Source organism: Culex quinquefasciatus, chromosome 1 (assembly GCF_015732765.1).
Source record: "Culex quinquefasciatus strain JHB chromosome 1, VPISU_Cqui_1.0_pri_paternal, whole genome shotgun sequence".
Classification (NCBI taxonomy): Eukaryota; Metazoa; Arthropoda; class Insecta; order Diptera; family Culicidae; genus Culex; species Culex quinquefasciatus.
The window spans coordinates 132,576,698-132,599,036 of record NC_051861.1 but is presented as its reverse complement, the minus strand read 5'-3'; the positions used below and the strand labels follow the sequence as shown (position 1 = coordinate 132,599,036).

Below are 22,339 nucleotides of genomic sequence, written 5' to 3'. Positions count from 1 at the left end.
GCGAGTTCCGAAACGTCAGCCGCGGCTTGGAAAATTTTCTCTTTTCTCTTTCCCACAAGCTTTGTGTTGGCTTGCTTGCGCGTCAAAGTTGCTCCTAAAGCTCAAGCTTCGAGATTCCGTGGTTTACAGACAAACCAAACTTTTCGATACAGACTCCGCGGTGGTGTGCTTTCGATCGAACATGCGCCCTTTGTAAAGTTCTCGCGTTTGACAGTTCGTGCAATGTTTTCGTTTGTCGCGACCCCGGCGTGTGGAAAAAATTTGCAAGTCGAGAAGGAAAAAATGATTTTTTGAGGAAAAACGCCTTCTTTGGACCACTTTTACGCAACGGTTAGTGATTAATTTTTGATTATGTTTATAGAAATTAAAGTGACGCGCCGCATTATTGATTTTCAGGTCAAAACAATGGCAAATTGTCTCCGAAGTGTGTCCCGGCTTGCGCCGCGGGTTTTCGCCACCGGACGGCCACTTGCGTCAGCCGACCCACTGGCCAAGGCGATCCACGAGCCCGAGCAAAGTCACGTAAGTCAAGTGAAAGCGGGAGTTTCGACCCCGACGGAGGTTGGACGGTGCCTTGCCCTCGTTGCATAACATTGTGTTGTTGACCAACAGCTGATTCGAGCTGGCTAACCTCATTTTTTTCTTATTTTGCCTAGCTTCGATTCCGGAGATTACCCGTGACGGATGTGAACCGAGCGGGGTCGAGCGAAACCATCCTGCGGCAGTATTCCAGCGTCGATTCACAACAAGCCTCGTCCTCGCTAGCGGATCGATTCCAGACGACGAACCAGGGCGGAGACCGGCAAGAATCCGGCGCGACGCCGGCCAGCGGTGGCGGTGGTCCCTCGGAGGAACAGCTGCAAAAGGTGTACGACACGCTGGCCAACACGCTGCCCAAGCTGTTTATCCAGCCGCTGGATTACTCGATCTACAACCCGAACCTGATCTTCGAAAACAACATCCGGGGCATCCGGACCGAGGGTCTGTACCATTACGTGAAGCAGGTCGCACTGCTGCGGACCGTGGGGCATTTAAAGTACGCTTACGTCACGATGGAGGTGCTCAAGATCACGAAACACCCGGAGGAGAACACCGTAAAGGTGCGGTGGCGGGTGAAGGGCATCAGCGCGATGCGGGTCATGTTCCAGTTCTGGAAGTACAAGCTCTGGAAGCTGAAGGAGATTTTCGAAGATACCGAGGCGTAAGATTGTGTCCTTTTTTAAGATTGATTTACTCAGTTTCATTTTAAATATTTTCAGGTGGTACGACGGCTTCTCCGTGTTTCACATCGGACCGGACGGGCTCGTTTACAAACACGTAGCCGATAAAGTAGGTTCAACATTTATTTATTTTTTTATTTTTCCCTAAAAAAACAAATTCAACTCCACAGATTATGCCCGACGATGACAAGGTGGTGGTGCGACAACCGAAGAACGTAATTTCACCCAGTGCGGTGTGAATCGGTCATTCGAGTGCTGCTGCGCCCGTTTGTATAGTTAAAAAGCCCGTTAAAAATTTGCATTCAAACACTCAAAAATGCTGCTTGTTCTAATCTTAAAAAATAGTGGTTGGCGTGGCGATGATTGTTTTGTGACACACACATTGTTTAAGAAAACGTGAAACAACGCGTCAGAATAAAAACAAACAAAATCTGCGTAGTGAAAACAAGAAAAAATAATCTTTTTATTACGTCTCTGTTGCATACAATCCCAGAATTGCATGTACAAGGAGTGAACCGCCCTAATTCTCCATACAAACTTTGGAGAAAAACCATTCGGCTCTGTCTAAATGTTTTGGAATTATTCAAAATGCACCTATTTCTGGGACTCTTCATGCTTCCCCTCGAGTTGAGCTTGCGCAGAATTTTAAAATCTTCAGAAATTTACTAATTAGAAAAACAGAATCGTAATACTTCAAAAAAAAATCTAAATTCTAAAATTCAAGGATGCTTAAATTTGTAAAATTCTTAAATATCAAATTTTTACATTCACAAAAAATTAAAATCCTAAAAAAATAAATTTGTCCATGTCGACATTTTTGCCGCCATTAGATTAAAGATGGCAAAACCAGATATTTTCCGTAAAAAAATTAAATAAAAAATTAAACAATTTTGAATACAAAAATAATAAAAATATTTAAATATTTGAAATTCAGAAACTTGAAAACAGAAACATTTAAAAACTTATAAAAATAATTTATATAAATTAAAATCAATTTCAATTCAAAATTCCAATTTTCAATTTAAAAATTCGAAAAATCTGAAAAGATGTTTGGAATACTGAAAATTCAGAAATCTAGAAATTCATAATTATTATATTCTGTAGTAGGCCATGCTAACTACCAGCACTCCCAGCACAGTTCGTTCCCGGCTTTCCATAACGTCGGACGCAATAAATAGTTCATCAGCAACAAACTGTCTTTCACTGTAGCTTAGCAACAGTTACAACATTTTCTAAATTTGTAATTTTTGAAAATTTTCTAGTTATTGAATTTTCAATATATGGAATTTGTACATTTTGGAATTTAAAATCTCTCAATATTTTTTTAATTCTTGAAAATTTCAGAATTTTGAATTTTCATCATTAAATTTTAAAACTTTTAAATAAGATTTGTTTTTCGGTGTTTGGGTTTTTGAGTTTCTAAATGTGGAATATTCAAATACCGTCAACTGGGGCGAATATGGACACATGGGGCGAATTGGGACAGCAGTTTTAACCATGTTAGAGCACAATATTTTGATTTTTCTGGTAGGTTTCAGCTGGAACAAACTCAGACCAACAAAATGTGTACATCCATTTCCAAATTTAAAACCTTTAAGTGCTCTAAACACTGCTGTCCCTATTCAGACTGTAGTCCCGATTCGCCCCAGATGACGGTACTAAATATTTGAATTGAAATTTTGGAATATTTGTATTTCAGAATTGTTTAATTTTTCTACTTGTTTTACCAGAAAAGGCTTCTTTATCTTATTTGTTTGTATTTATAAATTTCTAAAATTTTTCCATTGCATTTCATATGCAGCCATTCACACTGTTCCGCATCCGTATCCGCAGTACGGATCCGTATACGGATGCGGAACAGTGTGAATGACTGCATATGAAATGCATTGGAGAAATCGCGTCCGCACTGTGCGTCCGTACTGTTAAATTTTGTGCGGATGCGGCTGCGGTATAATCAAGGGTATAATGTGAATACACCTTTACATATCTGGAGTTTTTTTTTAAAGGACCAATAAACCAAATTTTCAGTTTTTGCTTTTTGGGTGTTTTTGAATGCCCCTGACTCAAGGCGGTTCTAAAAACACCCAAAAAGCAAAAACTGGAAATTTGGTTTATTGGACTAGTTCAGGACCCTATACCCTAGTCTATTTGACTGTCCCGAAAGGCTCGTAATGCATGATCGACCCCCTTACTTTGACAGCCATCACTTTCGAGACAGACAGAGAGAGCGCGCGAGCGAGCGCAAAAGAAATCGGCTTTTGTACACTCAACTCACTCGCCTGCTACGATTTTTTGTTCAGCTCAGCAGTGTAGTGTTCGTCTCTCTACTCAGCACGAAAGAAGATAAGTGAAAAGTGAAGTCTTCGGAACGCAAAAGGGTTGGAAAATCACGGTTCCTCGCGTAGACAAAAAGAAAATCCAGGGGAATACAGATCAAATTCGGATCTGCTGGCCGCGTCGTGCCGAAATGAGCCAGCTTGTCCTCCCGGAGGAACAACAACCAGCAGCTTCGTCGTCGGCGCAAGAAAGAAAGTTTCCGATTTTCGACGTCGTCGCAGCAGACGCAGGAAAAGAAATGGACCAGGTTACGGGCGGACGCTAGAGCTGCTCGGAATCGATTCCGAAAGGACGAAGGTGGACGTGACGCACCGCGGTAGGTAATCATTACGGCCGGGGATTGTCAGGGATTCTGGGACGGTTTTTCCTGCTCGGTCGCGATGATGGCTTGGTCAGCTTCGTCGTGGCCGCCATGTTTTTTCTTTCTCACGTTAGAGAAAGAGAGGCAGTGCAGGAGAGGGAGAGAGAGAAAGGTGTGGTGGTGTGTGCGTTGGGGACCATTCGAGGATTACGTTTCGTTGTTTGACGTTTCGGGAGTAAACTTTGTAGCGCTCCTTGACAATAGGGTTGGCTCGCTAGAATTTTAATAACGATTTATTTTCCTAGATTGAAGAAAATGGATCAAATTTCAATCAACTTTGAAGAATCAAGAGTTGCTGACGATAAGCAAACAACAAAGGACAAGCTAAAATGCCATCGTGGGAGTTTCCAGAAGATTTCCAAAACTGCCAGCCCCTGTGCTGTGAGAATGTTTTGAATGTACACAGTCTGGGAGAGCAGCCAAGTCGTTCCGTGGCCGCCGCCTGGCGGTCAGTACTCTTCCGTCTGGCCAACGCAGCACGCAGCGGAGAGCGCCGTTCATTCGCCAGTCTGATCTAATGGTGTAATTCACACACAACCATACCATAGAGGAGAGTCCAGAATGAAGAGAGCAGCAGCAAGAAAAGCTGTCTGTTTACGTCCGTAACGGTGTGTTTGTGGGAAGAACCGTGTGTGCGGCCGCGGCGGACTTTCGACAGAGAAAGAGCAGCAGACATCGTCGTCGAGCGAAATGAAATGATGAGGAGGGAAAAAAAAGAAGCAAAGCACAAGAAGTGGAAAGGAAAAAAAAGTGTAAAGCGCGTCACTTCTAGAAGGGAACTTTGACGACGTCTCGGGACAGCAGAGTGTGGCGTTGGAAATATGGACGATTCCGACGGGCTGCGGTCGTGTTCTTAATTTGTGCAAATTGGCAAAATCGAAAACGGTGAGGCGCGCGCGTGTGTGCTACGGCGACAGAAGAACCCAGAGGGGTGAACGCGAAAAATCGAAACTTTGGTCGGGGACGACGAAGGTGAAACGGCGCCGCGGCGAAGAACACGAACGCGAGCAGAAAGCAGAGCCATGAACACGGTCGAGTAGGAGTTTCGATTTCGCCCAGGATTGCGCGACGACGGAGAAAACGGTGAAGAAGGTACCTACTGGACGAAAAAGCAGTGGAATTTTCCGAAGAGCTGTGCGGAGTTCATGACGTCGGTCGTGTTCATGGATATCGCCGACGACGACGACGATACACAAAAGAAAAGGTGCAAAGCGCGATGCTCGATTTTCGGGGCGAGAAGAAAATCGCACAAAAGTGTTGCCCCGTTAGGTGAATAACAGCAAAATTCTGGTATTGGTTGGACCGAACACCCACCCACCCACCACCCCCGTCTCCTCGCGGGACGTTTCTACGCCTCACCAGCAGCAGCTTGCTTTTTTTTTCGCGTAATCGCGAATGATAATTTTCTTTCAGTCTCTCTCTACCTCTCTCTATGCATATATGTACATCGAGGTAGAGTAGAGTCTGCTCGCGCAAAAACTCAGTTTTCTTCGTTTCGAGCTCTTCCCTGATGCTGGGCGCTGATGCCGTCTTCTTGGCTCCTCGACGGTTTCCAATTGTTTGCTGATTTTTTTTTTTTGGTGCTTTCAATCTAACGACGACCACACATCGAAAGAGTGAAGGAATTGCACACATCACGAAAGCGTACGGCAAACAGGGTTGCCAGTTTGGTTGGGAGCGATAAAAGCTGTTTTGTTTAGTTTACAAAATGTTTTGATTCGAAATGGGTATGATTTTGTCAAAGTGTGATTGTGATAACAAAAGACCTTCCTCGAGGCTATTACATTTTAATGATCATACACAAAATACCACATAAATGTCAGTTTGGCTGACATTGACACTTTGCAGAAATAACATGCTTTTTACAGGGTGGTTACTCAAGCCAAAAATATGTTTAAACCCTCGGAAATCTCGAAAATTTGGGAAATTTTTGTATACTTTTCTATAAAAAAATATTGATGTGGAATAAAATGCTTTGAAATTTATTTAAGAATTTTATATATTTTTTGAATAAATTACATCTTTACATATTTTTTTGAATAAATAACATCTACTTACTTTTGTTGTAAATTATGTTAAAAATCTGAATCCAAAAAAACTAAATTTATATTTCCTTCCACAAAAAAATACAAAATTTCAATGAAGTCTCCAATCTTTGTTCCCATCATTTTTGAATGGGGACGGGTTTGAATTTAAGTTTGCATTGGCCTTAGACCGCTGCAAATGTATTTTAATGTTTATTTTCAGTGTTTTAAAGCCTCAATTTCACTTTCAAGATTTTAGAATTTTTGAATTCTTACACTTTAAAAATAAGGATATATAATTTATTAAATTCTTAAGTTAACAAAAAAAAACTTTTCAAAAATTTTAAATTTTACAATCTGGAAATTCTTTAAATTTTTGGTTTTAATTTAAATAAAAAAAAAAGTTGTAAATCTTCAAATTTTTAATTTAAAATGCTTAAATTCCATTTTTTTCAATTTTAAAATTCCAAATGAAAAAAAACTATTTTTTTAATAGAATTCTGATTTTGAAGTATGAGAGGAATTCTAGAGTTTTTTTATTAGTTCTATACACATATTAAACACAATAGCTTACAGGGCCTTTTAAAAATACTTTTGAATTCTATGACTCCGAAAATCCAAAAAGTCAAAACTCTTTAATTTTGAATTAGTAAATTTTCAAGATTCTGAATTTTTAAAATTCTCTGAATCAATAAAATTATGATATTAATTTTATTAAATTCTTATGTTGAAAAAACCAAAACCTGTGAAAATCTAGAAATTATTTAATTCCAAAAACAGTCCAACTCAAGCGAAAATAACTTGGGGACACCGTGGTGATTTTCCCTTGTCCCCTTAAAAAAAGTGAAGTATCAAAACTTCCAATGAACGGCTGTTATGGTGGTGAGAATCTGATTCAGGTGGAATTGATTCTATTCTCAATTATCAATTCCTAGGCCGGTTGGGCTTAAACAATCATCACAACACATGGCGAAATCCAGTCTGCCATCCTCTCAAGTCACCGTCTCCTAGCAAAGCGAAAAAAAAACCTTAAAAGATATTTTTTTTGAAAACGTTAAAAAAATCAAATCTATAAATTTTATATTGTCAAATTCTTAAATTCGAATTCGAGACATCTTTACGTTTAAAATTTTTATCTTAGAATCTCAGATTTTTTGAATTTTTCGATCTTTAAATTTTCAATGCTTGAATTTAGAATTTTTGAACCTTTGATTGATTTAATTTTTCTGCAAAAAAAAAAAATACATAAATGATTTAATTATGACTTTTCCTTCTAGTTTACTTAATTTTAAGCAAACAAAATTCGAATTTCAATTTTCTGCCTTTCAAGATTGTGCTTCTAAAACGCTTTTTTTTAGCTAGGTGCAAAAGTTTTAGCTTTTTGCAACTCTGGATGTTTAATATTATTGTATCAAACACAAAATTATTTAACGTTGTCAGTCGCATTCAATTTAGCAAATCCAAATTATTTAAAAGCTGAATTTATTGGAATTACAAAGTTTTTTAAATTAGTAACAGTTTATTACAAATTACAACAGCTTTTTTAAGTTTAGATAATTTTTTGAGTGTTTTTTTAATTTTAAGGCGGTCTCAAAAAAACACTAAAAGCAAAAAAAACTAAATTTTGGTTTATTGGACCTCAAAAAAAAAGAACTACAGGATTTGGTCCTAAAATGAAGCTTAGTTTGCTGATATTATTGTTTACAGCGATAAAGCTTATTTTTCTGAGTACAAAGAACCTTCTGTACGAGACCACAAAGAGTTTAAAATGGATTTTTAAATCAATTTTAAAAAATTAACCTTGCGGTCCTTCTTGACAGAAAAGGTCCTACTTGACAGCTCGTTCCAAGGGGACCATAGTTGATCCACCAAAAAATGTTGTCTTGTCAAAAAATTTGTTTTGCATTAAAATGAAAAAAGTGATCAGAAATAGTTTTTAATCGTGTTTTTTACCGTTGTACATAAAAATTGGCATAGGGCTTTAGTACCCAATTGTGATATTCTAAGTTCACAAAATACCGACCAAAAGTCAATAATTTAAAAATGCTATTCAAGTGGCCACCCTGCCCCAATGTTCCAGAAGGAATGGCAACACTTGCGCGCCAGTACCAACCAGCCAGCCAGAGCCCAGTGAAGCAGTGGTCGTGAAGTCTTGAATGAAGTAGTGCTTGCGAGAGTCGTCTGGTTCAAGAAGCAGTTTCATTCTATTTAGAGATTGATTGGTAGAGAGAACGATATTGTTAAAACAAATTAGAAGTTTTTGCTAGTCTCAACAATGGACGACGAGTTAGAAATGAAAAGGTAGTGATAAAAAGAAGAAAAGATTCTGAGCGAAAAGTCTGATGACGACGTCGGAAAGGCAGCCATTTAAATTGAATGGGATTTTTTTTGTGTTCACAAATACCGTCACAGCATGCTTTGATGGTTGTATTTGTGCGCGGGGATGTTATGCTTGCGTCCGTTCGTTTCGCTGTAGTTGTGACAACACAAAGCCCCTACTACAGTGTCGGCGGGATTTTCTGAACCTTGATTTCCTAATGTTGCATTTTTGTTTTTTTTTTCCTTCTCCAATTTCAGAACGACGACGAGTCCGACAGCACGCGCATTGAAATCATCGAGTTGAGTTGCGAGAGAGCGGCCACAAGCTGCCTCCATTAGTAGCGGTGGTTCCTGCTGAGGCCGCGGCGACATTCCGGACGACCGTCGTCTCGGCAGCCCTCGCGATAGCATCGTCCAGAGGGGTCAGTGCCGGCGGCGGAGGTGGTGGGGGAGGGGGTGGTGGAGGAGGAGGAGGTGGAGGCGCCAGTAGCAGACAACGACGACGTGTTCTGTTACGCAGCAGTAAAGGTGGTGGAGTTTCGACGCCGCGCACTGGCCCTGAAACGCGATCGGCAATCCTCGGCAGACAGCAGCGGCTTCGGCGTCGTCGTCGCCGGCAGCGTCAGCGTCAAAACGGCCTCAACGGCTCAAGCTCAGCCGCGACGAAGATGGTCGTAGCGTCTGCCGGAGGTCACAGCAACGGCAGCAATGGAAGTCACGGTGGAAGTACGGGGGCGCAGTCCCACAACAAGCTGCCGCTGCAGGTCACGTCCGGTGGCACCGGGATGACGCCGAAGGAGCTGTCCGACAACGATGACCTGGCGACGGGCGTCGTGCTGGACACGATCCTGGGCTTTCAGACGCACAAAATGAACCTCAAGTATCGGCCGCTCCGGGTCAACACCGAGCCCGTCAAGGACCTGCTGGAGGAGTTTATTCGCACGCAGAACTACGCCAAATGCTACCAGCAGCTGATGAAGGGCAGCTGGATCCCGCGGTCGGCGCTCAACAAGAGCAAGCTCGCCCAGAAGCGGCTGGAGGCGCACGTGAGTTTGACTTCTGGGTTCTCGTTACAGTCAGGGTGGGCCACCGGGACAAACCGGGAAATGTTAAAGTTTGGTTAAAATTCTAAAAATAAATCTTTTCTTATTTAAGGCTGATACGGAGCTCGAAAGGAATGCAAAATTCCATTTATAAAAACGCTCAAGAAAGTTGAAAAGGAATAGAAATGGAAAATGGCGTTTGACGTAGATTAGCTCATTTTAATTCGACTGAAAATGACAAGTGAATCTATAATTTTGAAAGTTCACTATTGCCTTGTAATGTCGAATCTCAAAACGCAGAATCTTAATATGTATGAAAAGCCTAACAATTTTCATTAAACTGTCTAGAACAAAAATGTATAAGTGAAATTCCAGTTTTTTTTGGATTTTTGAATTTTAAAATTTCAGAATTTTAAAGATTTAATATTTTGGAAATTCAAAATCTAGGATTTTTAAAATTTTAAATATGCGGAATTTTAGAATATCAGAATTTAAGCATTTGAGAATTTAAAACTATTTGAGCTTTAGTATTATAAAAGTTTGGAATTTTAGAATGTTGATTTTTTTTTTATTTTAAAGCTTTGGAATTGTTAAGTTTGAGAATTTTAGGATTTTATTTTTTTTTTTTTGATTTCTGAATTTTAGGCGCTTATACTTACATCAAACCCTACGTAATGTACCACCCCCGGCCGAGTTAAAATGCGTAACCGGAAAAGAAGGTGTGCATGCCTGGCACGAACACTCAAAGCGTGTTCTAGCGTGCTGCTCGTACTGACTCAGAGCAAGGGTGAGATGTAGGTGTAAGGGCAGTGCGTGTTCGTCGGGAACCTAGTGCATAAGATCGGTCAAGGCCCGTTCTTACACTGAAAATTGCGAATTGCGAATTGCGATTCCTGAATTTTAGAAATTTTGAATTTTTATATTTTAGAATTTTGACATTTTTTGTTTTTTTGAATTTTAAAATTTTTGAGTTTTTAAATTCTGAATTGAATTTTAGAATTTATATTTTTTTTTATTTTTGAATTTTTAAATTTTTTTTATTGTTTTTTTTTTAGTTTTAGATTTTTTCAATATAAGTCTTTTAAAATTTCAGAAATTAAAATTAAAAAATATTAATATTTTAAATTTCAGAATTTAGCATTTAATAATTTTTAAGAATGATTAGAATTCCTGAATTTTTTAATTATTCTATAATTTTCGAATTTTAGGACTATAGAATTTTAAAATAACAGAATTTGAGAATTTTAAAATTTTGGAATATTTTTTTTTGAATTTAAGACTTTTAGGAATATGAAACTTAGGAATTTTAGAATTTCAGCATTTTTAAATTTTTGAATTTCTGAATTTTAGAATTTTGGAATTTGGGAATTAATGCATTTTAGTAAAGTAAAAGTAAATCTTTCCTAGTTCCTGAGGGGAACACCCTTGAAGAGTATCGGGGTCGCCTCCCTAAGGTGTCGTGATTAGGGCAACGTGGCTCGGTCAATTTTAGAATTTGTAAATTTTTAGAATATCTGAATTTTATTTTAGAATTTAGGAAAATTTCAGAATTTTAAAATTTAATAATTATGGGATTTCAAAATGATTTTTTTTAATATTAAATTTTAGGAATTTTTAAATTTTAGAATTTAAGAATTTAGAATTTTTTGAATACAGGAATATCTGCATTTACAAATTGCAATCCTTATTGCGCAACATTTCTTGATTTTAATTTTATAATTTAACAGTTTCAGAATTTTGGAATTTTAGAATGTTAAAATTTTTGAATTTCAAGTTTTAGAATTTCAGGATTTTTAAAATTTAAACTTAAGAATTTTGGAATTGTAGAGTTTAGTATTTGAGTATTTTGGAATCTTTGGATTCAGGATTTTCATATGAAATTTTAGAATTTTGAAAATTTAAGAATTTTTAAAATTTCAAATTTAAGGAAAAAAATAAAAGGAATTTTGAATTTTAGCATTTTTTTTTAATTTCTGAATTTAAAAATTCTAAAATGCTAAAACTTGAAAAAGAACTTTAGCATTTTTGAATTTTAGAATTTATAGAATATTAGAATTTAGGAATTTTAAAGTTTTAAAATTCAGGATTTTTCGAATTTAAGAATTTATGGATTGCGCAACATTTCTTGTGCGCGTTTCATCCGATCTCCGTACTACGCTTTTTAATGCAATCTTTTTTTTCCTCTATAGCTCTTCCTAAATTGTTTAAAATTTTATAATGGATAAATTTCTGATGAGATTGCGTTTTTTGCTTTGCTTTGTAGTTAAAAAACAAATTTCGAAAATTTTCACAACAACATGATTTGTGTTATCAATAGGACCGTTGTAAATATTTTTTGCTGTTTATAAAAATAGATAAATAATTTTATAGAAAAAAAAGTCACATTTTTTAATTAATCTTCATCTGAAAATTTAGTTTAAAAAAAATGGTTGAGTATATTTAAGACGAAAAAATTCCGGGAAAATTCTTTTTGGTCTCGGGTGGCCACCCTGAATCATTACAGACTTGTTTTAACAATCAATTCTTTCCTTTTTAGATCTACCGCTACCTCCGCGTGTTTGACCGGAACGCCGGGTTCGTGATAGAGGCCTGCTACCGCTACTCGCTCGAAGGTCAAAAGGGCGCCAAGATCTGCTCGACCAAGCGGTGGCTCAAGCACGAAAAGATCGAGTGCCTGGTCGGGTGCATCGCCGAGCTGACGGAGAAGGAGGAGGCTGCGCTGCTGCAGCCCGGCCGGAACGACTTTAGTGTGATGTACAGCTGCAGGAAGAACTGCGCCCAGCTGTGGCTGGGACCTGCGGCGTACATCAACCACGACTGCCGGGCAAACTGCAAGTTTGTGGCGACCGGACGGGACACGGCCTGCGTCAAAGTGCTGCGGGATATTGAGATTGGCGAGGAGATAACCTGCTTTTATGGGGAGGACTTCTTTGGGGATAATAATCGGTACTGCGAGTGTGAGACTTGCGAGAGGCGTGGGACGGGGGCGTTCGCCAAGGACAAGAACGGCGAGGACCAGCAGAGCCCGAACGGGGTGCGGTACAGGTTGCGGGAAACGGACAACCGGCTGAACCGGCTCAAGAGCAAAAATAGTCCGGTGGCGGAGAATGGCAAAACCAGCATCGGCAAGAGCGAACCGCCCTCGGCCCTGGCCGCACTCAGCATGAAAGAGTTGCGCGAAAAGGGCATGACCAAGTACGACGCCGAGATGCTGCTGGCGTCGACCCAGCAAAAGTCGTCCCCCTTCGAGGGGAATCACGTGCCGGAGGCGAGTGAGGAACCTACGACGACGACGAGCGTCGTTCCGACGGCGACCCAGGAAGACAACAACAAACGAGCCACCCGTTCATCGCGACGATTTCAACAGACTCCGACGACGTCGGAGGGCGTCGGTCCACGCCGCTTCAGCAGCAACAGCAGCCTTAACACGGACATTTCCAGCGTACTCTCGTCGACGTCCTCGTTCGTGACGGCCAAATCGACCTGCTCCGTGCCGACAGCCGCCGAACGCAAAATGATGCCCCGCGAGGACGCCGAAGTCAAGTCGTCCGCGGTCATCGTCATCGACGACGACCACAACAGCTGCCACTCGTACGCGTCCAAAGCCAGCAGCAGCACCAGCACCAGCAAAAGCAACGTGTATGTGTTCAACGATCTCCTGGACGGTGGGGGCGAAGGCGCCGACGGCGCCCCCCTCAACGGCTACACGCTCCGCAACCATCACCAGTGCAGCAAGGACGTTCCGACGGCGGTGGTTCCGGCTTCGACGAAGCGACGATCTGCGCGCGCTCCGGAAGTGGTCAGCCCAAGGGTTACGCGAACGCGCAAGCAGCGGCTGCTGATGAAGGTTGAGGAACCGCCGCAGACGACTCCGTCGTCGAAGGATCTCGCCTCGTCGGCGTCTACGACGCCCGGCAGTGGGGACAGCTCGAACCGGGGCAATCGCCGCAAGCAGAAGCTGCAAACGCGAACGCTGCAGGCGGACGAGGAAGCGGCGCTGCAGAAGCAGGTCCTGGAGGCGGCGGCCAGCGAGCAGCCGGATCTGCTGCGGTTGGTTCCGCGGCGGCTTGTCCTGGGTGGTGAGGGGGAAGAGGAAGAAGACGACGAGGACGATGTGATCCTGTCGAACTGTGTAACCAATTGTGATGTAGCGAGTAGCGATAAGTTAGTGCCGGACGTAATTGTGCTGAGCAGTGGAGTCAGCAGCAGTAGTGGTAGCAGTAGTTGTGGTAGTGAGAGTAGATGTAACAGTGTTGGCAAGGGTGAGGGGGAACAGTCGCAGCAGCTGGAGCAGGTCCCGGAGGAGCAGGGGGAACTTGCCTCGAAGTTGGTGATTGGTTCGCGCAAGCGGAAAGTGTCCAAAAGTGTGAGCGAGTCGGAGAGCAGTAGCAGTTGGGAGAACAAGGTCCCGCAGCGGAACACCGGTAACATTCCGAACCCGGAAGCGCTTCTCAAAACGCCCGAGCGACGACTCAAGCTGACGCTGCGCATGAAGCGCAGTCCGGTCATTGACGAAATCATCGAATCAGGTACGAGCCTCAGCGAGGACACTTGCAGTACCAGCAACTTTAAGCCCGAGTACGAGATTCTGCGCGTTGAGGGCATCGCCGAGGAGTCCGACAAGGACGAAGACGACGATGGTGATGATGATGGCGGCGGCGGTGGAGACGATGACGACGAGCTGACCTACAGCAGCAGCTGCAGCAGTAGACTGTCGCAAAAGCGCAAGAAACGCCACAAATCGAAGGAAGCCCGAAGGCACCGGAAACGGGTCAAACGGGAACTTCGCCGCCACAACCATCATCATCATCACCATCAAGAGCTGGACGGCGCTGGGCAGCCACCCCAGCAACCTTCAGTTATACTGCAACCTTCCGCGCTGGGACCGGTCACGGCGGCCATGGCCGCTGCCGCCCGAACTCCCCCCAAACACTCGCCACAGGCATTTCCCGCGCCAACCAAACGGTTGCGGCTCATCTTCGGCAACGAAACCCGCACAATCGACATTCCACCAACCGCAAAGATCTCCGCCGCGTCGTCGTCGTCGTCGCCCTCGACGACCGGCTCCACCTCCACCTCGTCCTCCGCCCCCTCCTCGCTGCCACTCTCCCCCGTGACCAGCTTAACGCCAAATAACCCAACTAACAGTTCCGCCGCCGTCGTCGCCGTCAGCATCAACAACACGCCCGGGGTCATCGTGAGTCCGACGCGGGTCGTCCATCACCACCACCCGCAAACCCAATTCCCCGCGTTCAACGGGTACTACAACCCGCTGTCGACGACCTTCCAGCAGTTCTCCCACCACTCCCATCCCCACCACCATCACCACAATCTGTTTGCATTTCAAACGCAGCCGACGGCGACGGTCGAATCCCAACAACCCGCCGCCCAACATCCGCCTCCACAAGCCGCCGCCGTGATTCAGCACACGGCCCAACTGCAGAATCCGTACCATCATCAGTATCACCATCATCATCTGACGGCGGTGACGACGCCGACCAAGTGCAGTCCGTACGGGCAAGCGATTGGGGGCGGGGCGGGGGGAGGGGGAGGTGGCAGTGTACTGACGACGGCGCCCGTTGGTGGGACGTTGTCGTTCAACTGACGGACGGTGGCGGAGGGGATGATGGTGGAACGGGGGGAGGAGGAGGACTAGGGAGCGTTTGGTTGGGGCGGGAAAGGGATTCTGTTTGCGGGGGGGAGAGGGGAGCGCGGGTTGGTCAGATTTTTGCGTTGGTTGGGTTGTGTCTTGGCTGGGTTGAAAAGTTAGGATGCAAACCCAGGAAGAGATTTTTTATTTTACTGATCTCGATTGCGATTCTAAATTTTTTTACAGTTTTTTTTCTAAAACGAAACTATTGGCACTACGCCCCCCGGGGCATGGCCTTCCTCTAACGTGGGATTTCTGCTCCAGCGCCTCTGACGAGACAGGAGAAACCGGGACCGACGTTTTACTTCACCATCCGATAGAAGCTCAGTGGATAAGGCGGGAATCGAACCCGCGTCTCATAGCATCATCGGGATCGGCAGCCGAAGCCGCTACCCCTGCGCCACGAGACCCACTAGTTTTTTTTCTAGTTGATGCAAATTTACGAATGATATTTCTCAAACCTTGAGTTCCTTTAACTGTATCTTCACTGGGCTAAATAGCGAGGATGCAAACCAAGGTTTTGCATCTTGCAGTAGAGTACGAAGCTAGTTAAAAAATGAGACAAATTTAAACTTAACTTCAAAAAGTCAAATTGAATTTTCAAACGAAGAATTTTAATTTTACAAATTATGGATTTTGAAACTTAATAAATTTATAATTAGAAAATCATTTAATTTCAAGATTATTGTTGTTATTGTTAATTCATTTATTTATGGCAGCTTTAACCTTCTTGGTCATTAGCTGCCCTTTTCAAGATTAAGGAATTTTGAAACCTGAGCTTTTTGGTAATAATGGAAAAATGTTTTTAAAACCATACGAACACCATACGGGTTAAAACAAACTTCAAACTTTTTAGTTTCAAAATTTTGTTTCTTTTTATTTTAAATTCTTAATAAATAATGGTTATTAAAAAAATAAATTAATGATAACATTATAAAAATAAATTCAATTTTTTTTAAATTTATTTCACAGAATTTATTATTCTGGATTGTTAAAACTATTGGAAAACTCCATTTTTATTTGAAGGTTTTTTTTTTCGAAAATCTTAGATCTTATAATTAAAAAATGATACATTTATATTTCCATGATTTTTAAAATTCTGGAATTCATGATTTTTTTTGTATATTACTTTGAAATTAAGAAAAAAACAACAATTTAAGAGCTTTTTTATTTATATTCTTGATGTTGAGATTTTGAAAAATCTCATTTTCTAGAAAATTATAATTTTAGTTTTGTTTTCAATCTAGTTTTAACAATTACAGAATTATCAAATTCCCTGAATTTAAAAAGATTTTGAATTTCAAGACAAAGTTTAGTGTTTTTTTTTTTTTAATTTCGGAGATCTGTTATTGAGGTGAAACATAAGATTTTTTTTCGAAATAAGACATATTGAATTTTTAAATTGTTACGTTTTAGCATTTAAAATTCTAAATTGTGATTTGAAAATTTCAACAACTAATTATTTTAGAAATCTTGGATTTTTTTATTCATGAATTTTAAAATTTAGATTTTCTTTCTTGAATCCTATAATTTAGAAATTTGATATTTTTAGGAAATAAAATTCTAAACATATAAATTTACAAAAATCTTGGATTTTGAAAATTAAAGAAAAACTAAATTTGGAGAACGTCAGCTATATTTTTTTATATTTGTATTTTTAAAATAAGGATTTTAAAAATTAAAAATTTTTAGTTTTGTTTTCTAAAAATCTAGGAATTTTGAATTTCAGAACAATGCAATTTTATAATTTGTAATTTATTTGATTTCAAATTTGGTTTTTAAGCAAGAATTTTTGAAATTTTGAAACTAGATAGTTTTGGAATTATATGGTAAAAATTTGTAAAATAACTAAATTTTATAGTTTTTTTTTCAATTTTAAGAATTTTTTTTTCTTCTTTAAATAATTTGATATTTTAGTTTTGTTGAAATTTTATAAATTATTGATTTAAAAAATTTTAAATTGAGATTTTTTAAATTAACGCATTTTAAAATTACAGAATTCAGGAATTTACTGAATTTCAAAAGATTTTAAAATTCAAGACATTCATTTAAATTTAAAAAAATCAAAATTTTGTAATTGTAAAATTTGTAACATTTTTTTTTTTTGAGGCAAGATTTTCTAAATTGAAGAAATTTGTCTGATTTTGGACTGAAAATCATTTTTTCAAAGTTTTGGAATCATATGGTAAACATTTCTAAAATAACAAAATTTTATGGTTTTTTTTAATATTGAGAATTGTTAATTTTTGACAAAGGTCTTATTTCTTTCTATTTTAAATAATTTGATATTTTAGTTTTGTTGAAATTTTATAAATTATTGATTTAAAAAAAATAAATTGATTTTTTTTAAATTACCGCAGATTTTAAAATTCAAGACATTCATTCACATTCATAAATTTAAAAAATCAAATTTTAGCAATTTTAAAATTTTTAAACATTATTTTTTAATCTTTTTTTTTCATTTTTGAGGCAAGATTTTTTGACTTTCTAAATTGAAGAAATTTGTCTGATTTTGGACTGAAAATCATTTTTTCAAAGTATTTTAAATTTTTTGGGTGTTTGGTTTTGAAAACTTAAGATTTTTTAAAATCTAGCTTATTTTTTCAAATGGTCCTATGTACATAGGAAAAAATAGAATTTCCAAATTAATCGATTTATAAATATTATAATAAAATTTCAAAATTATACAACTTGAGATATTTTTCCAATTTGTCAATTGAAAATATTCAAATTTATTGATATCAACATTTTGGAATTTTAAATTGCATTTTATAACTAACGTATTTCATATTTCACAGATTTTAAAAGATATTTTTTTTTTTAAATTAAAAAAACGAAAGTTTGGAATTTTAAAATTGCGGAACATAACATTTTTTTTTTATTTTGAAAGTGTAATTTTTGAAATGAGATTTATTTGAATTCAAAATTGAAGAATTTTATAATCTTAATTATGAAGTGTTAATTTAAGAATTTGGAAATGTCCGAATATTTTTGTTTTAATTCAAGGATTTCAGAATTTTTGTTTTTTTTTGGTTTAAAAAAAAGAATTGGAGAATTTTTTCAACTCGAGAATTTGAAAGCAAAGCCAAAGGTCTTTAAACTTATCCTCTTCCATATTGTTGAATTTTAGAACTTCAGGAATCTAAAAATTAATTTTGAAATCATGGATGATTTTTTTGGCAGGATTTTTAAAACTTCAAATCTGAATTTAGAATTTTTGATTTTTTTAAATTAATTTTGGAATTATTAACTTCTAATTTCATAAATATATTTCTTAAATTTTTTGAAGTTAAAAATTTTTGAATTTGGGAATTCTTGGGAAATTTCTGTAAATAAATCTAATTTTAAACGTTTGAACATTTCAGACGCATGCAAAACGTGAATTCTAGAAAATGATTTGCTTAGAGCTTCTGAAAATAAACTTGCAATAATTTTTTTTATATATTTCGAATTAGCTGGGGTTGTTGAAATTGAATAAGATTCGTCATTTTACCCAGAATTGGTATATTGACTAAGCAAAATATTGAAAAAATTCCTCAAACCAACGCAAAAATCTAACCAAACCCTCGCGTGGCGGCACGCCCAGTCCACGTTCTGCTAACCCCCCTCCAGATTGCGGTTCCGGAAAAGTTTGGCCGAACGCGCTCGGCGTCCATCAAACGACAAGACTCGTGCCGGCATTTGTGAGAGGTTTTTTTTCGAAAACAAGAAAAAAAAGTGCATGTTTGTTCCCCCACCACCCGTGCTGATTGGCTTAGTTTATGCAAAAAAACATTTAGGATTTTTTTTCTTTTTGTTCTGTTCGATTGCTGAAAACTAGGCAAGTTTAGAGAAAGATAAAGATGAACCCAAGCGCTTAATTCTTATGACTCACGACACACACCCCCAACACACAAACACACTCATATGTAAAAGTTTAGTTTCATTCTCCATTTGATGAACGCAGTTTATTTTGAATAAATGTTGTTCTTTTAATTTTCCTTACAACACAGCCGAATTGGTCGTCGTACGTCGTGTTCATAGAATGGTAAAGTTTAGAATTGTATCTAAGTTTAAGTGAAATTGTAGCAAAACTAAAACTAATAAAAATTTGCATTCAAAAAACAGGCACACATTGTAAAAGTGAGTGAGTGAGAGAGAGAGAAGGTTGCGAAAATCATTTGTAAATATATATTCATCATTTTATCCTAGTTTCATCGTCGGAACCACTTTCTTCTCGTAATTTTGTAATTTTTCTAACTACGGAAAAACAGAAAATGGAAAATAATCAAAATCGGATCGGTTTGAGTTTAAATTTTGAAAAAAAAAACACGAAACATTTTGGTACGCCACGCTTGATTTTTTGTTTTGACACCCCCTATTTGTTGTTGAGTTTTTCCCTTTTGTTTCTCTTTTTTTTGTCCCTTTTCGTTAAGTTTACTCTCCGCTGTCAGATTGAAAGTAAAATGTGCATTTAGCCCCTCCCACAATTCTGAACGCACGTATGTATTCGTAAATATGTAAAGGCATTAATATCATCATTAACTAAGCGGAAATACAAGAAGAAGGAGAAGAAGAATAAAACCTAGTACTGCCAGAAGATAAAACAAGAGAGAAAAAAAAACATTAACACGATCTACTTTAAAGCAACAACAACAAACTGAACAATGAAGCTAAAACAGAGCAACAACAAGTCAAGCATTTTTCTTTTCTTTTTTAAAAAATCTAGGAGTGAGGACCGTCTCTAAATTCCTTCTTCAGGGTCAGGTTGTCGTCCTTCCACCAAATTGTTAAGTGAACAAAAAGTAAAAAAAAAAAAATATGAAAAATAAATAAATATGCAAAGCAGCAGCACCTGGTGTGTCACTTTTGTAGATAGACCAGAGGTCTCGTATTTGAGTGTAAAGAGAGAGAGAGAAATGTGTAGAAAGAGAAACCCTAAAACAAAATTTAACCCTGAAAAATAAGAAAAAGTTAGCTAGGACACAGTAGAATATGAGAATCGTCGTAGAAACGTACTTTTTTGTATGGAGAGAAAACATTGAGCGCCGCGCGGCTTCTGTAGATAAAGTTGAAGTAAATAAAAAACAAGATAGAATGTTTAGCAAAGTAAATCTAAATTCCACAAAATTAACAAAACACATTCGGCACACTCTTCAAACGTAAAAAAAAAAACAAAGTAAGCCCTGACTTGTTCTATCCCACTTTCTCGTGTTGCTTCCAGCAAAAGGAAAAAGTGACCAAGCAGCAAAATGTAAAGAAGTAAACAACTAGCGTATGTAAAAAGAGAAATATGCGATAAAATAATTTTGTGATAAACGAAAAATGAAAAAAATAACTAAGAAAGCAACTCTGCGTAAAGTGAACAACAACAAAACATGATGATACAATTAATTAATCGTAACAACTCACATTCAGCAAGACAAGCAAGCAGGACTGTAACATAGCAAAACCAAACACAAAATGATAAAAACAAACAAAAAAAAAGATTGATTGAAAGATGAACACACAATAGAGGAATATACTGCTGGAATATAAAGTGAAGAAAAAAAATCATAAAAAGTAAATGATTCTGAGGTGAGCAAGAAGAAAAATTAAGCGGATAAATAAACTAGTACTAAAAATTACTGAAAAGTATATATATTGAAAATGCAAATGCAGAAAAAATAAAGAAAAAAAAAACAATGAAAAATCTTTTCCAAACAAATCGATCTGTGTTTTTCAACTGAAAGCAAATATCACAAACTGTGCGTGTCACGAATTAAGTCCTCCCCATCATAACTAATTTTTATATGGCTTTATACCAGCCTTCCCCCGCCAAAATTTATTCGATTTTCGCTGATTTCATTTCACGTTCGGCTTCCTTCGCTGTTGCTCCACTTCCACCCACTTGACTTGAAAGGTGCGTCGTCACGCAAGCTTTTGCGGCAAAAAAAACCGTATTGCTTACTTTTGGCAACTCGTGCGGGGTCATTCACAAATTGCGTGGCAGTTTTACTCCTCCTCTTCCTTCCACGTAAAAGCTACGGCATTCGTGAATGACGCACAACCCTCAAGGAAACCCCCAAAAATGGGACATCATTTAGGTTGCGACTTCCAGATTTTATGTCATGCCAAACTTTTTCAACTGAATCTCAGCAACCATTGATCCAAAACGTCAACTGCTTAGAAGCATGTTTTCTTTACGACATTAACCGACACCGCGATATTGTTCCAAGATTGCGATTAGAAAAAATTTCATTGGCATTGGCATCCCGACTGCGGACGTGATAAACTTCAAGCACCTAGAGCGATCGAGAAATTATTTGTTCTTCAAGCCGTCTACCTACCTAGACTCCGGCAGCGATGGCGCTCTCGTCGGACTGGCCAACCGCATGATGGAGCGCCGTGCATCGGCTGATCGGTGTGGTTGGCACGCTGGTCGAGGGACTGTCTGTCCCGGCGGCCGTGTCGACCTCCACCGTGGCCGAGGAGTAGAAGCCGCTCCTGGTGGAGCCAAGCGGCAACGGCAAAAAAAGCCGTTCCAGCTAGCGGCGTGGACAGAGTTGCGCAAGCGTGGTTAGTGGTAGTGCAAGTGCAGAAAAAGGCGTGCTTCGAGTTGCTGGCCATGGGAGGCCGAAAACGTGGAGGAAGAGGAAGAGGAGGTAAGGGCGCCCAGCGCCAGCGTTGGACGCCGCTGTTCCCGACCGTTGGGGCGGCCATTGCTGCGAGCCGTGTCCGCAACGGACGGGGAAGCGAGACGGGCGGAACGACCGCCGTCATTGGGCTCGCCGGAGTGGGGAGATGATGACCAGGTGGTGGTGCAGCTGAGGGCGAAACCCCCCGGCCAAGCGCTTCCGCCGGACCTGTTCCGGGTTGGGGAGGCGATCCGGAGGACTGGCGTTGCGGTGGTCGACGTTGAGCGCGAGGGCTCCCAAGGGCAGACGTATGCCATCGTCGTCCTTGGTCGAGCAGCTGACCAGTATCCAGTTTGGTCCAGCCAGGACGGAAGGTTCAGGTGAGTGCGATAACGTCGTTCCGGTCGCTTCCCACCGGTGGGCGGTCCCTTTTGCCCACCAGGCCCGAGTGGAGACGGGGCTTGGACCCTGACCCGTCCTGATTAGGATCCCGCAGGGCACGGGAATCTCTCTTTCTTCGCAAGAGACGCAAATGCGTTGAACTTTCACAAAAGTCAGACCGACTCTGGGTTGGTACTAGGATTGTGAAGTCCGTAATAGAAGAGACAATTTTGAAAAGTAACCCGACTGAGCTGAGCTCCATTGCGAGTGGCAAGCTTTGGTAAAGCCCTCTCTTGCGGTGGTGAGTGTCCTGGCTAAGCTTTCTGCCAAGGGGGTGAGCGTCTAGGATAGTTGAGTTTTCGTGGCCGTAATAAAATTTTAGCTTTCACAGAAATCGTTGGTTCGCAC

General features: G+C 39.7%; 2 protein-coding genes across 3 annotated transcripts; both read left to right on the top strand.

Moving 5' to 3' along the window:
• Positions 1–192: 192 nt before the first annotated feature.
• LOC6052354 (uncharacterized protein C6orf136 homolog) lies at positions 193–1,675 on the top strand. The gene is made up of 5 exons (XM_001868607.2): positions 193–330; positions 397–522; positions 657–1,201; positions 1,260–1,329; positions 1,391–1,675. Exons 2-5 carry the CDS (start codon positions 406–408, stop codon positions 1,457–1,459), a joined length of 801 nt encoding a protein of 266 aa, XP_001868642.2. The 5' UTR covers positions 193–330; positions 397–405; the 3' UTR covers positions 1,460–1,675.
• A 1,786-nt stretch (positions 1,676–3,461) lies between these two features.
• LOC6052351 (histone-lysine N-methyltransferase Suv4-20) lies at positions 3,462–20,477 on the top strand. 2 transcript variants are annotated; one of them, XM_038254510.1, is made up of 4 exons: positions 3,462–3,873; positions 8,520–9,307; positions 11,841–13,918; positions 14,012–14,925. In XM_038254510.1, the coding sequence occupies exons 2-4, from the start codon at positions 8,930–8,932 to the stop codon at positions 14,907–14,909; spliced, it is 3,354 nt and encodes a 1,117-aa protein (XP_038110438.1). In that variant the 5' UTR covers positions 3,462–3,873; positions 8,520–8,929; the 3' UTR covers positions 14,910–14,925. The 2 variants fall into 2 exon arrangements, with proteins under 2 accessions (XP_038110438.1, XP_038110433.1); XM_038254505.1 differs by lacking the exon at positions 14,012–14,925 and adding an exon at positions 18,541–20,477 and having other exon boundaries at positions 3,472–3,873; positions 11,841–13,833.
• Positions 20,478–22,339: the final 1,862 nt, after the last annotated feature.